Source organism: Nyctereutes procyonoides, unplaced genomic scaffold (genome assembly GCF_905146905.1).
Source record: "Nyctereutes procyonoides isolate TBG_1078 unplaced genomic scaffold, NYPRO_anot_genome, whole genome shotgun sequence".
Classification (NCBI taxonomy): domain Eukaryota; kingdom Metazoa; phylum Chordata; class Mammalia; order Carnivora; family Canidae; genus Nyctereutes; species Nyctereutes procyonoides.
In genome coordinates, this window is record NW_026575147.1 from 20,847,409 (window position 1) to 20,861,304 (window position 13,896).

General features: G+C 43.0%; 1 protein-coding gene across 3 annotated transcripts in view; it reads left to right on the forward strand.

Moving 5' to 3' along the window:
* Positions 1-10,889, forward strand: part of SNX27 (sorting nexin 27) — a 75,543-nt gene extending 64,654 nt beyond the window's left edge. For 2 of the 3 annotated variants that reach the window (XM_055312358.1, XM_055312355.1), the window contains 3 exons: positions 4,877-5,026; positions 5,337-5,465; positions 5,864-10,889. In XM_055312358.1, coding sequence (XP_055168333.1) covers positions 4,877-5,026; positions 5,337-5,465; positions 5,864-5,977 — 393 coding nt within the window. In that variant the 3' untranslated portion in view covers positions 5,978-10,889. The remainder of the gene's footprint in view (positions 1-4,876; positions 5,027-5,336; positions 5,466-5,863) is intronic. The other variant, XM_055312357.1, reaches the window with a different exon arrangement.
* Positions 10,890-13,896: the final 3,007 nt, after the last annotated feature.

Consider the following 13,896-nt stretch of genomic DNA (forward strand, 5'->3'; position numbering starts at 1 on the left):
GGTCCCATACTTAGGGGGGAGTCTGCTTTTCCCTCTCCCTCTGAACTACACCCCCATCTTTCAAATAAATAAAATCTTTATTTAAAAAAAATTGATTTCCACCTGTTCTTTAAGATCATGGCATTGTGGGATCCCTGGGTGGCGCAGCAGTTTGGCGCCTGCCTTTGGCCCAGGGCGCGATCCTGGAGACCCGGGATCGAATCCCACATCGGGCTCCCGGTGCATGGAGCCTGCTTCTCCTTCTGCCTGTGTCTCTGCCTCTCTCTCTCTCTCTCTCTGTGACTATCATAAATAAATAAAAATTAAAAAAAAATTAAAAAAAAAAAGATCATGGCATTGTCTTCTGTATATTAACACATGACTCTGACCAGCACATCTGCATCTTTTTGGTGAAAAGGACCAAATGCTAAAGGACCATCAGCCTCTGAAATACTTTGCCTTTGCCAAAGGCAACAAATATTTCATAAGGGCATTTGATAACAGCAGTATGGAATATAAATTGTTTTTTTGCACATGTGGTACTCTAGACACACTATCTTTCATATATGCATTCAACAACAAATATTTGTTGAATATTAAGTGTGTGCTAGGCACAGTGGAAAATGTTTAAAAAATATAAATAGGTTTGGGTTGTTCTATGGCAAAATATAGAAGATCTGAATTTAACAAGTATGGTAATCTACTAGAAAATTACTTTTAATCTCAAATTTATATCCTGTAATCACTCAACTGAGAACTTAAGTACAAGAGCGCTTGGGTGGTACAGTTGGTTGAGCATCCAGCTCTTGGTTTCAGCTCAGGTCGTGGTCTCAGAGTCCGTATCTAAAGGTCATGAGCTCTGAATGGGTGCCTCTGCTTAAGCTCTCACTCCCTCTCCCTCTGCCCCTTCCTTCACCAAGCTCATGCATGTGCGCTTCCTCTCTCTCTCAAAAATAAAAAAATGAATTAAAAAAAAAAACCCAAAACTTGTGTACAATTGATGTATCTCCCTTAGATCATTGGAATTGAGTATAAGATATGCTTAAACATTTATGGAATTCTGTTGTCTTGAAAACCTAGTGACAAGTGTGTACTAGCCCTATAATATTGCAATTAGGTTTTAAATAAAATCCTACCAAAGTTTGAAAAGCTTGAATTTCATTCAAGTATAATCTCATGTATTCAAGTATTAGTGTTCAAAGACGTTAGCCTACGCAGTGGTCATGTTCAGTACATTGAAACTTCCCATAGAAATGGACCCTTCTGAGCCCATGCATCTTGATACTATTATCTGTGGCAACTTAATATGGTTGATAGGCCTAATATCAGGCCAAATCACTACTATAAGTTGCCAAATCACCAATCAACTAATCACCTGAGACCTTCAATTCAGTCCACTTCTCAGTTTTAAGTTTTTTTTTCTATAAAATGGGAATGTTCAGATTGCCAGCAATATATCAAGTAGACTCTTGACAAAATACTTCAAAATTCTGAAACATTCTCTAAGTTCCCTGTTTTCCAAATGTAGAGGACAGCTTATATCTTTATACTTTGAGCGTATCTAGGAATATAGAGATTTACTGAAAGCTGAGAAATACTATGTGAAAACCTTACATTTCCCATACGAGACTTTACCTCTGTCATCTGACCAAGGCCACAGGTGAAACCTGTTTTCCACCACAGTGGAAACCTTAGTTTCCACTCAGGTTATTTTTTGAACTTAACACCGTTAGAAAGTCCCTTGAAGGTCCTTTGCTTTCAGGGACTACATTCTTGAATATAGAGGGATAAATCAGGATTTTGATTCAAAGGCAAGAGAGAGGGGCACATACTGTGTGCCTGATACTGTTCTAGGCACAATATGTACATTCTCATTTCCTCCTTAGAACAACCATGCATGGCATATGTTTTTCCCTCTAGCAGGGAAACGAAGTTGGCAGCAGTGTCCTTCATTTCCAGATGGCAGAGGGGAAGCCCCCAGGCAGAGTAACTTACACAAGGTCACAGAGATAGAGTTCAGGGTATGCATAGCTTCATGCCTCATCTGATGTCGTTTCCTAATCCCTCCCTTTGTCTACATGTTTCTCGTTTTGAGAAATAAAATAAAGCTCCCTATTAGGAATATGGCAGAAATATTTTTTAAACAGTATTGGTGCCTTTCAGAGAGGAGAACTCTCAGCAAATGTGTCATATGTGAGGTTGTTTTGGTAAAGGACTCAAGCAGAACCAATTCCAAGGCTATGTGATGATACCTCCCAGCATTTGCAGAGATCCTAAGCACCTTTGAGCAGTATTTGCTGCTTACTGAGGATGCAAAAACTTTCTCATGACTATTAGGGGAATGCCTTGGATTGAGCACTGGAGGGCTGCTTGCAGGACACTCTTCTTTTTCTCTTTAATAGTTTATTGTAGAAAATTTCAAATATGTAAAGAAGTTGGAATAATAGTACATTTAGCCACTATGTACTCATTACCTAGTTTCAGCAACCTTCCACTTTTCTGCCATTCATGTTTCATCTGTCTCACACGCATGCTTTTTTTTCCCTTGGAGTTTTGAAGAGTAATTTCCATACACATCACTTCACAGGGCATTCCTGAGAGAGAAAATAGTTGAGCCCTCTGGCTAAGGATAATGGAGCCTTTAAAATTATTTTTTAAAGCTATCATTTATTGAATACCTAATTATGTACTAAGTACTATGCTAAATACTGGTCACAAATAACTGTGATATAGGTTTTATTATTTCCCTTTTCACAGGAGAGGAAGCCAAGGCCCCTGGGATTTGGTAATTTGCTGAAGCGCAAGTACCTTGCCCAAGGTTACATAGTTAGGAAGTGATGCAGCCAGGATTCAAGCCCAGGGTAGTCTGAGCCCAGGCCCTTGACCACTCTTTATCCTGCCACCTATCTCAACTTTTGTTTCTGCTTATAACCCCAGAAGAGTTCAGTTCCATGGCATGCCTGTTCTATATACCAAAATTTAGGGGCCAGAGATATCTTTTTGCTCATAATGCTAATGGCAGGGCCAAGCAGTATCTACTTTTAACCCTAGTACAGGAAGGATGATGAGATATGAGGTTGAAGTTGGAGTGATGGAAGGAGAAATGAGAAAAGAAATGATGCAAATCAGGTATTGTGGCACTTTTGAATCGACTCTGTTGCTATGTTCTTGCTATCATTTTATAATTTTTCCCCTTCAAAGATGCCATTATTTTATTTTACTTAAACAGAAATAAATACAAAATAGGGAAGGGAGCATGTGTGATTTTTTTTCCCCCCAATGGGCCTTTAAGTCTTTCCAGATAGGGACACCTGGGTGTCTCAGTGGTTGAGCGGCTGCGTTTGGCTCAGGGCATGATCTCGGGGTCCCGGGATCAAGTTCCACATCGGGCTCCTCACATGGAACCTATTTCTCCCTTTACCTATGTCTCTGTCTCTGTGTGTGTGTGTCTCTCATGAGTAAATAAATAAAATCTTTTTTTAAAAGTCCAGATAGGGCAGCCTGGGTGGCGCAGTGGTTTAGCGCCGCCTTCAGCCCGGGGCCTGATCCTGGAGACCCAGGATCAAGTACCAGGTTGGGCTCCCTGCATGGAGCCTGCTTCTCCCTCTGCCTATGTCTCTGCCTCTCTCTGCCTCTCTCTCTCTCTCTCTCTCTCTCTCTCTCTCTCTCTGTGTCTCTCATGAATAAATAAAATCTTCAAAAAAAAAAAAAAAAGTCCAGATAATCTCCAGGGCAGTAGCAGTGGTCTTGGGTACCATTCATTGGTACCAGAGCTACAAGTTGCCCAGGGTCCTTTTTGTGCCTCAGTCCCTTTGTCTCTTCTCTCCTAGGCAGGTGACTCTCTGGTGTGTTCCAGTCTCCCTTCCATCTAGTGCAAATCATCTAGTGTGCTGTGCCTCTGTCTTCTCTCCAGCACTTCCCACATGTCTTCTTAGTGCTCTGTTATCCTGTGTGCTGGGCAGCTGGGGGTGTGGGGACTCAAGGCTCTTTGCTTATTTCATAGTCAGTCCCTGAGAGGAAACCGGGTCAGAGTCCACGCGTCTTTTTTTTTTTTAAATCATCTTTTCCCTATTTCTCTTCTGCTCTCCTTCCCACTCATCTTTTACTCTCTCCTCTTAACTCAAAATAGTAAGTTGAGTGAAAGACAGGCCAGTCTTCACTGTAGAGGGGAAAGGACAAAGAGCTGAATTAGAGCCTTTTCTGAATCAGTCTTGTAGCATTTTACCTCTGAGGGCTGTATATGCCACTCAGTTTGGTCCACATGCTTTTTAAGGAGGCATATGTATTTAGAGACCATGGGATGGTGGTGCTGATTTGGGGACCAAGATTTTCTTTTCTCCTTTTTTTTTTTTTTTTTTTTTTTTTTTAGTGGCCTAGAAGTTAAACCCGGCTTCTAATCCTGATTGCACCATTTATTATTACCTGTGACCTTAAGCAAGTCTCTTGTGACTCTGGGTCTAACTTCATCAGTTTTTTTCAACTTAAACATGTTATGAGTAGGAGATTTGGGGTAACCCATGCCTTGTCACAGAGATCCTTGTAACTTTTGATTTGGGAGGAGACATGAGTTCCCTTTCCTTAATCATGCAGTTTGGTTTGAAGAGACAGACCTAAAGGCCTTTTGAGTTCCTCTAGACAGAGCACCTCTTCTGGCTTCCTTTGTGTACTTTTTGAGGTAGAGAAAAGAGGTGGGGTTGGAAGTCTGAAGATAGAAGCTGGAAGTGGAACAAAGGATCAGCTCAGAGTCCTGGTTCTTCTTAGGGCTGAGACCAGAGCATGGTCTTCAGGTTACTGGGTGGGAGGATTCTCTTTTTTCTTTCTCTGTTGCCATACCAGCAGCCCTTAATGCTGGTTTAATACCACAGTAACCTGTTTCACCTTTTTTTTTTTTTTTTAGTACCTCAACATGCTAAGAACTTGTGAGGGCTACAATGAAATCATCTTCCCCCACTGTGCCTGCGACTCCAGGAGGAAGGGGCACGTCATCACAGCCATCAGCATCACGCACTTTAAACTTCATGCCTGCACTGAAGAAGGACAGCTGGAGGTGACAGTTCAGCATGGGGCTGGGACCGGGAGCACTAGGGACACTCTTGCTCACTTACTTGCTGAGATTTTTGTTCCTATTGCGAGGGGAGATTAAATCAAAGCTATTTTGATGGGGTAGGTAAAACCATACTGGATCCACACTAATTCTTATCTTTCTGGCTACTCACAATGACTCTTACTCTTCAAAGTCTTTTCTTTGGAATGATGCAGACAAGTCACTCATTTCTCTTCTGCTGTCTGGTTCAGAACCATCCTAGCTAAGCTCCCCAGCATTCTCAGACTTACACTCTTGTTCTTCATTTGTTTAGAACCAGGTAATAGCATTTGAATGGGATGAGATGCAGCGATGGGATACAGATGAAGAAGGAATGGCCTTCTGCTTTGAATATGCACGAGGAGAGAAGAAGCCTCGATGGGTTAAAATCTTCACACCATACGTGAGTGGTAGACAGGGAAATACTCTTGGGGAAGGTAGATTGGGTTTGAAGTTCTCAGGCCTAATGCATAAATGAGAGCTGTAGAGATGGCAATTGTGTTTTGAACCCTAGAACCCCCAGGTATCTTCCTGCCTTTCCTGGAGGACCGATTTGACTTACAACTACCACTAGAAGGAGCCAGAGAATAGTAGATGAACCAGGCTTCTTTGGTTGGTTGGTTGGTTGGTTGGTTTTTGGTTTTTGGGGGGGTTTTTTTGTGGTGCTTGTCAGGGTTTTTCTCTAGGCTGAGCAAGTTTGGAAGGTGGGGTTACTGTGGGCAAGAGTTCAAAGGCATGGCCCTGTGGTGCCTGGTCTTGAGAAGTCAGTGTTGCTATGCTGTTTTTGTTTTTGTTTTTCAGTTTAATTATATGCATGAATGCTTCGAGAGGGTGTTCTGTGAACTCAAGTGGAGAAAAGAGGTAATTGTAAACAATCTTGAATTGACTTTTCATCTTTTTGTTTGTTTAAAATAATAGGCCTATGGCCAAATACCTGGAACCTTCACCTCATCTCAGTCTTTTTAGGAATATTAGTTAGAGACTGTTTATTCTTCTAGAGAGATTATTCTTCTAGCCTTTGGATGCTGAATAGACTGTGCAAAAGAAGCCCTGCTTCTTCCCTCATCTAATGGGTAGCCATTGGCTGCAGGCTGTTCTATCTCCTGTGATTTCATGGACCCTCCTCTGCTGGGTTTTTTTTGTGTTTTGTTTTGTTTTGTTTTTTAAATCAAATCACTGCTTTGTTGTTCCTGACCCAAAAGGGCAGCTGTCCTCAATGTTAGCTGTTCTGACTAGAACGGAGTCATGACAGAACCTGTCTGGGCTAATCAAGAACGCATATGCGTGGGAAAGTTTCTGCTCCTGTTTTACTGTTGCCCATATATGCCAGTGGTGGAGCAGAATTTGGAAGATTCTGAATAATTGCTACTTATTCTCAAAGACAGTGTTTCTGAAGTTCAGAAGGTAAGGTCAGGATTATGAAAATTTATTTTTTTGGTATAGTAGGAACCACACTGGTCTCTGAGAATCAGATCAGGATTCTCTCCCAGCTTTTTTCTTCCCTGCAACATGGGGCAAATGAGCCTCCCTAGATCTATTTTCTTGTCTTTTCTCATCTATAAAATGGGAAAGCTGATCCAGATAATTTTTTTTAATTTTTATTTATTTATTATAGTCACACTGAATGAGAGAGAGAGGCAGAGACACAGGCAGAGGGAGAAGCAGGCTCCATGCACTGGGAGCCTGACGTGGGAATCTATCCCGGGTCTCCAGGATCGCGCCCTGGGCCAAAGGCAGGCGCTAAACCGCTGCGCCACCCAGGGATCCCCTGATCCAGATAACTAATATCTAAGCTCCTTTCTGGGTCTAAAAGGCTGTGTTTGTAGATGGGAACTTAGAGGAGAGGCCAATCAGATTGAGTAATCTAGCCATACATTTTTCTCTTTCTGTCTGAGGCTGGCCTCCAGGTGGGAGGAGATGCAGACATCTCAGGCTTCCCAGTAACTGTTCTCTGTTTTCCTTTCAGAACATTTTCCAGATGGCGAGGTCACAGCAGAGAGATGTGGCCACCTAGCCTTTCCTCACCCCCCTTCTCTTCACCTTCATCCTCTCACCCCTTTCGTCTTCTATGTCAGACAGAGTAACCATTAACATAAAAGAAGAGAAAAAAGGAAAAAAGTCATTATGTTCAAAAGCCCTAAACTAAATACTATTAATAATCCCTCTGAATGTCATGTCTCTGGAATTTGAGCTGGTAGAGAACAACAAATTGGTCAGCACCAGGACTCAGCTGAGTTAAGACAGGAAAATAAGCCCAACAACGCGCCAAAGGTATCTTTGTCCTTTCACCTGGGCCTCATACCAACAGACTCTCCTTGTACTATATTTTTAAAACTGGAACTATGAACTCCATCCATTTGCACTGTTCAGACATATATATGTATGTATGTAAAAATTATATATACACAAATTAGCTGCACGTATATACATATATATATTTCTTTTTAAATTTCATATTGATGGCAGTACCTTTTTTAGCTTGTGTTTTTACACACCTTTCACTAGAATTCATGACTTCTCTCTTGCTCTCTTTATTTTGAAACAAACTTTAAAAAGGAAAAAAAAATATTTTACCAGGAAAATACCTCTCCTCATGAAGGACTCAAAAAGTTTACAACCTGCTTGGGTTTTTCCCCCCTTTTTTGTATTGAGTGAAGATTCTGGCTCATGGGTTGCCATAGAGTCTGAGGAGCAAGGAGCATAGTTTAGTTTCTTTATCTTCCAAGAGGCTGCTGAGGAGGAGAAAGAGGAGTGTCTCTCAAGGGCAGCAAGGCTTACAGATCTGCAGGGAGAGTCTAAAGACTTGGTGTGGTCCTTGATTCCAAGACAACTTTCCTGGTCCATCTCTCTCTCTCTCTCTTCCACTCATGGCTTTCTAGCCACATTCTACATCTCCTCACTTCCTGAGGGCCCCACTCACTTCTGGGCCTCCACTGGCCTAGAATGGAAGGGAAGGCCAGCTCAGGAGGTGGATGCCACAGGAAGCTGAAACATTTTGTGGTTGTAATTTCCCATTTCCCTGCCATTTCTGAAGCAGGCTGAGTACTAGGGACCAGAGTTAAAGCCAATACCTTTAGGCACAAAGATTGGACTTAGGTAGTTTAGGCACAGAGATTGGACTTGGGTAGGGGAAAGGAAGGAAGAAATGCCCCAAGTACCTAAGCTCTTCCCTATCCATTCCTGACCAATAACCACCCATAACCATTACATTCTCCGTGATTTCCTTAAACAACCATGTTGCAGAGGGATCTGACAATATCCCTCAAGGCCTTGGGGAAACTTGGAATGAGTCAGTAGTCTGTGCCAACCAAACCGGTGCCCATCCAAGCCAGCTGAGGACCCAGGAAGGACCAGTAGGAATATGGTTGATGTGAATTGGATCTCAGCTTTGAATGAAAAGGAAACTGAAGGGAAGCCTTTTTGTCCCTCAAAGAGCTCCTCATCTCACCTTGCAGTTTGAGCTTTTGAGACCTGAGAGTTGCATTTTAGGACCCGAGGGCCGGGCTGACCAGGCGGGGCAGTACTCTCAGCCCCAGGCTCTGTAGATACTGCATTGTGAGCTGAAGTTGGGCTCTGATGCAACAGAAACACATCTGTGAGCCTTCTTTTCTCTTCTATACCTTCTAAACAAAAACCTTCGTTGGGTGGCAGCTTTTGTCTAACTGGGAGGCAACCATGCTTGGTTTAACCACTCCATTGAGCAGTGGTAGGGTGGTTTGAAGTTTCTTTTTTGGTAATTTGTTTTTACAGATTGTTGTGAGGCCACTTTTATTTCTCTCTCACTCTGTTATCCTGGCAGCTGCTTGCCCCAGGACAGTGTGGGATCGTATAGGACACTTGTCTTCCCTTTCCTTCTCCAAATCTAGGTAGAATCACAGAATGCAGAACGTAGGGATGCTGAATGTTTAAAGTTACAGAGAACGATCCTTGATTTGAAAGTTTTGATACAGGATTAAGTTCTTTTGGCTTAAATAAATTTAATAATGAGTCAAAGAGCCCTAGAAAGAAGATATGCTGATTCTCACTCCAAGATGCTAAAAGCTTTTGGCACCAGTTTTGTTTAGACTGTAAACATAGCAGCAGTTTGCCCCTATTCCCTCATAGTAGGAAAAGAATAAACAAATCTGGAGGCCATGCAGTATCCCAGTTACTGACCTCCTGTTGTGAGATGTGAGATGTGGGGGAATGCCGTTAGGATGGATGCCCTTGGGGTAGGTGGATGCTGCTCTGGTCCCTTCATGGCAGAGCATTCATTCACTTGGTGCTTTGGAGACTGGGCGAGAGCCCTGTAGGTATTGGCTTGTTGGCAGAATCTGTTTAGGAACAGCCCCTACTGTGGCTGTACCACTAGCAAAGCACCCATTTGCAGCAAGGAGGGGGAAGGAGGGAGCCTCTAGGACAGCACCTTCTCTTCTTCTACCCTCAGCAGGCCTCCTGGACCAGGACAGAGGTCACTGTGGCTCCATAGGGTCAACATCTTTTTTTGCATGAAGCAGTGTTAGTGTGACACTCCTTTCCCACCTTGCTCTGTATTTCTTTCCCTAATCCCTGCTATCTTTCTTTGTCCTGGGTTCTGTCCAGGGAGCCATCTGCCCAGTTTTCTTTTGCAGTTTGTCTCTGGTGAATAGAGGGACTTCCATGCCCCTCTGCTTTGCCCTTGCAGAGCCAGCAGGACCTTCCTGATCTGTTGTCCTTCCCCTCTGCACCCAGTTTCTATCCTTTTTGGTAAAAGCTCCGAGTTTTGTATAGATCAGGAGAAAATGCAGGCCCTGAGAAACCTGTCCCTGCAGAAAGGTTCCCTTGGGTCATTCTTTGGGCTCTCTGCTCTTTATATTTTTGTTCTACTCTTCCATTTCCTTGCCCTCCCCTAGCCCTTCGCCTAAGCTCAGCCCAGGTGTGTGCTCAGGGCAGCTCTTAGGCCTGGCCCATCTAGTTTCATTCTGTCATCACCCAGGCCGGTAGCTAGGTTATCCCCTCTTGTAGCTCCAAAGCTAGTGCTTAGAGCAGCAGTACAGGGCATTGACAGGAGGGACACCTCTCTCTCAGAAGTTGCCAACCTATGGCCTGGCTCCTAGGAGGCAGATTTCCTTGAGGGGAACTGCATCCTGGCTGACCTGGAGTCTTCAGACCTAGAAGGACTACTGTGCTCCCTTTTTATCTTCATTGTGCTTTCTGGCTAGATCAGTTCAGCATAGAGACCAATTGGGCTGTTGGAGCCCAGTACATTGCTAGGTTTCCTTGCCAGGCTGATTGTGTCCCATTGGCTTCCTTTTGAAGGGAGGACAATGCAGTTGATACTCAGGAGAGAGGCAGTGGATTTGCTTCTTCAACTCCTGTCTTCCAGTTCCACCTCCTGCCTTCCTTTCCCCTAACCTGAGCATGTCATGCCAGGCCTCACTTCTACCAAGACAGCAGCTCACTCCTCAGCAATAACCTCAAGTGTGGGGAATGCTTAGGGTTATGGGAAAGGACAGGAGAAAGAGGGGAGTGCTGTGGGCTCGAGGCACTTGGCCAACTGCTAAATTGGACACCAGTTTTATATCATGCCCCCTTTTTAAGCCGGTGAGCTGGGCTTCAGTTTCCCCCAGGCCATGCATACTTTTAATTTATTTGAGAAACTCTTAATTGTATTTTCACTGCAGTATCTTGTATTTTTTATTTGTGATTTAAGAAATGTGAAGAGAAAATACACAGACACATAATGGCTAACAGTGTTTCTTTCATTCCTTGTTCTAGAGCTAACCACTCTAAAATTGTTTGGTAATGTCACTTAGTGTAATTAATTGTAACATATTCTTTTAAATAAATTGATTTATTGATGAAACTAGTCTATGCCTTCCTAGACTACACATCCTTTGGGTTGCATGGGAAACAGTTTGAGATTGGAGTTAGAAACGTCAGTCTGAAAATGGGAAGAAACACCTGACTGGTTCTCCAAGTAGCTAGAGGGGCAGTTTTTTGAGGGCAGAAGAAGAACCTGGGAGGTCCCTCGCCTAAAGTTCAGTTTCCTGTGGCTCCTTTGAAAATGCCTTCTCCTCCTCCAGATGTCAGAGTTGATTGTGCCAGAGCCTCTAAATCCATGGTAAGACTCACAGGACTCCTCTTCCTCAGCCTGGCAGAGTCTTTGGGACAGATCTTACAGTCTTTGGGACAGTACTGACCCCCTTCCCCAGCAACATGATATATACTATTATTCAAGTACCTCAGGAGGCTGTTCTCCCGAATCTGAACCTTGTGAGTGCTGGCATTATAACAGGTATTCTGGGTGGTTCATAGTCCTTCCTCTGCCCACACCCTGAGAATGAAGGTAGTCCTGAATGTACTTTTATTTTACAGAGAAATCTCAGGTGCTGTGGCCTAATGACCTACTCCAAAGAGGTCCTGCTCCTCTCTATACATTAGCTCATGGGCTGAATCTGCTCCGGAAAGCTTAGCAGTTGTGTAAGGTCAGATATTTTTGTTATTTTTGTAAACGTTTTTTATTTTTATAACCCCTGACCATACGTTTTTGCTCCTTGATTGAAGACTGTAAAAGCAAGAACTAGTTTGACATTTCTTTTGGCAGTTTAGGGAGAGAAATTTGTTCTGGGTCTTATTTACTCAGCCATCAGCATTAAATAATTGGAATCTGATAATGATGAAATAATTTTTTCTCTTTAACAAGGAAAGAATCTGTAGAGAAATAGAAAGTGGAATCCCAGAGTTGGATTACAGAAGTTTAAGTCAACAGACATTTACTTATTGGCTATCTGCCACGCGTAGGGCCTCATGTTCCGTAGCACAGCAGATACAAAGGCGAAGTAAGAGCCATTGTTCCAGCTTTCAGCCCAGCAGAGAAATGAGAGATTTATGGAATGACACAATACGCAGCAGTGGAAGGTTGAAGTGCCATAAGACTAGGAAAAAGAGAGGGAAAAAAAGACCTATGGATGAAAGAAACTAAGGAAATCTTCATGAAGAAGGTGGCATTTAAGCAGAATTCCAACAAAAAGGTTTTCTGCAAACTTTGTTGAGCTGTTAGGTGCCTAACACTTGTAATTGGGAATGAAGAGCCGTGGTGGGGAGGGGAAGGATCAAACATGTCCAGATGAACAATGAATAGTCCTATTTGATTAGACCTAAGGGATGTGTAGGAATAATAAGATGGAAGATGAGGCTTTGAAGAGCCTTGAATGCTAGAGTGAAGTGTTCTACATTTTTTAAAAACAGCATTGTTTTTTTTAATCAGCTGCACTTTAGAAACATTAGTGCTTCAGAATACATACAAAGGATCAATTAGGACACTGCTATGATTAGTTGATAAGTGGAGGCAGTAATAATTGAAAGGAGGGACATTGGATGTGAGAAAAAAATTGTGGAAGTAAAATCTTTTGTGATTTAATAACATTGAATGAATGTGTCAGGAGCAAAACACTCCCAAGGTTTCATGTCTAGATGGCTAAAAAATAGAAGTATTTAAGAGTTGGAAATAGGGAGAAAATATTTTAGCTTTGGACCTATTATGATTTAGGCATGGGTGAGAAATCTATATAGATATAGAAATACAGATATATAAGTATATAGATATAGATATAGATATAGATATATCTATCTAGAAGTTACTTCTCAGTTATTTGCTGAGGGCCTTCTAATGTTCTGGGCACCGTTGAGGGTGATGCAGATACAATTGTAAACAAGGTGGAGGATGGACTCAGTATCCATCTGTGAACGGATCCATAGAAGACTCCCATGTAGAAAACAGGTTGTAGGAGGGCAGGAGGGAAACAACAGAAACATGAGGATACCACAGGGCTCTGGGGTGACTTTGGACTCTGTGGCCATGGAGATGGAGAGACAGATGTGCGAAGGTCAACAATATATTTGAGAGAGAGGACAAATAGGGCTTTGCAGCTGGGTTGGCTAGGAGGTGTGAGAGGGTAAGCAGTAGTGCTGGATACCTGTGAGGAATACTGAGGGAGAAAGGCACTACTCTGAGTTCAGGACAGAAGTTCAGTTAGAAACGCACTGGTGGGAGTCCTCATCAGTGGATGAGAGGATACAGTGTATTGGGAGGGAGACCCTATCCATGGAGGGCAAGAGGAACCTGCCTCATTACTCAGGGAAGAAGAAGGCCCAGAGGATGGGAATCTTGAAAGGACCAGATGCTTGGCTCAGGGTGACTCAAGTTGTCAGACTTGGAGAAGAAAGTGAGTCTTGGCCACAAGTGGAAACGCCTACAGTCGCAATACTAGAAGCCAAGGCTGTGAAGGCTTTGACATTTTAGCAGGAGAGTGAGAAGACAAAGGAAATCCTCCAAGTTGGGCTGGTCCTGCAGGGTCTCTGCCGGAGGAAATGGAAACACCTTGCCTGACGTTTGTGCATTTCTCAGCTCTCAAAATCTGGCCAGGGCATGGGGCTGTATTGGAGGAATTATCCAGGGCTTTTCCTGGCCACACTCTCATCCCTGGAGCCCCCCTGACTCAGGAGGATATTTTTTTAAATGTCTCTTTTCGTTTCTATAAATTGGAAGGCTTCTCCCAAAATTCTTTTCCGTTTCCCTTCTCTTTTTTTTGCTGCCATTGAGCATTTTAGAAATAGCTGAGTTTCATGCTGCTGGGTCTGACTTAGGGGATCCTATTGTCCTCATTTCTTATTTCTACTGCTGCCCCATTTCATTACTGCTCAGAAGAGATGGTAGTGAGCTTTGAGAGCTAACAGAACTACCCTACTTTATACCCTTCCTACTCTATTTGAAGCTAATATGATGTCTGAGAAATTTGTTTATTCAGAATACAAGTTCGAAGTTTCCATTTCTGTCTCCAGGTGCCCTACGTTTTGCCATTAAAGTATCTGGA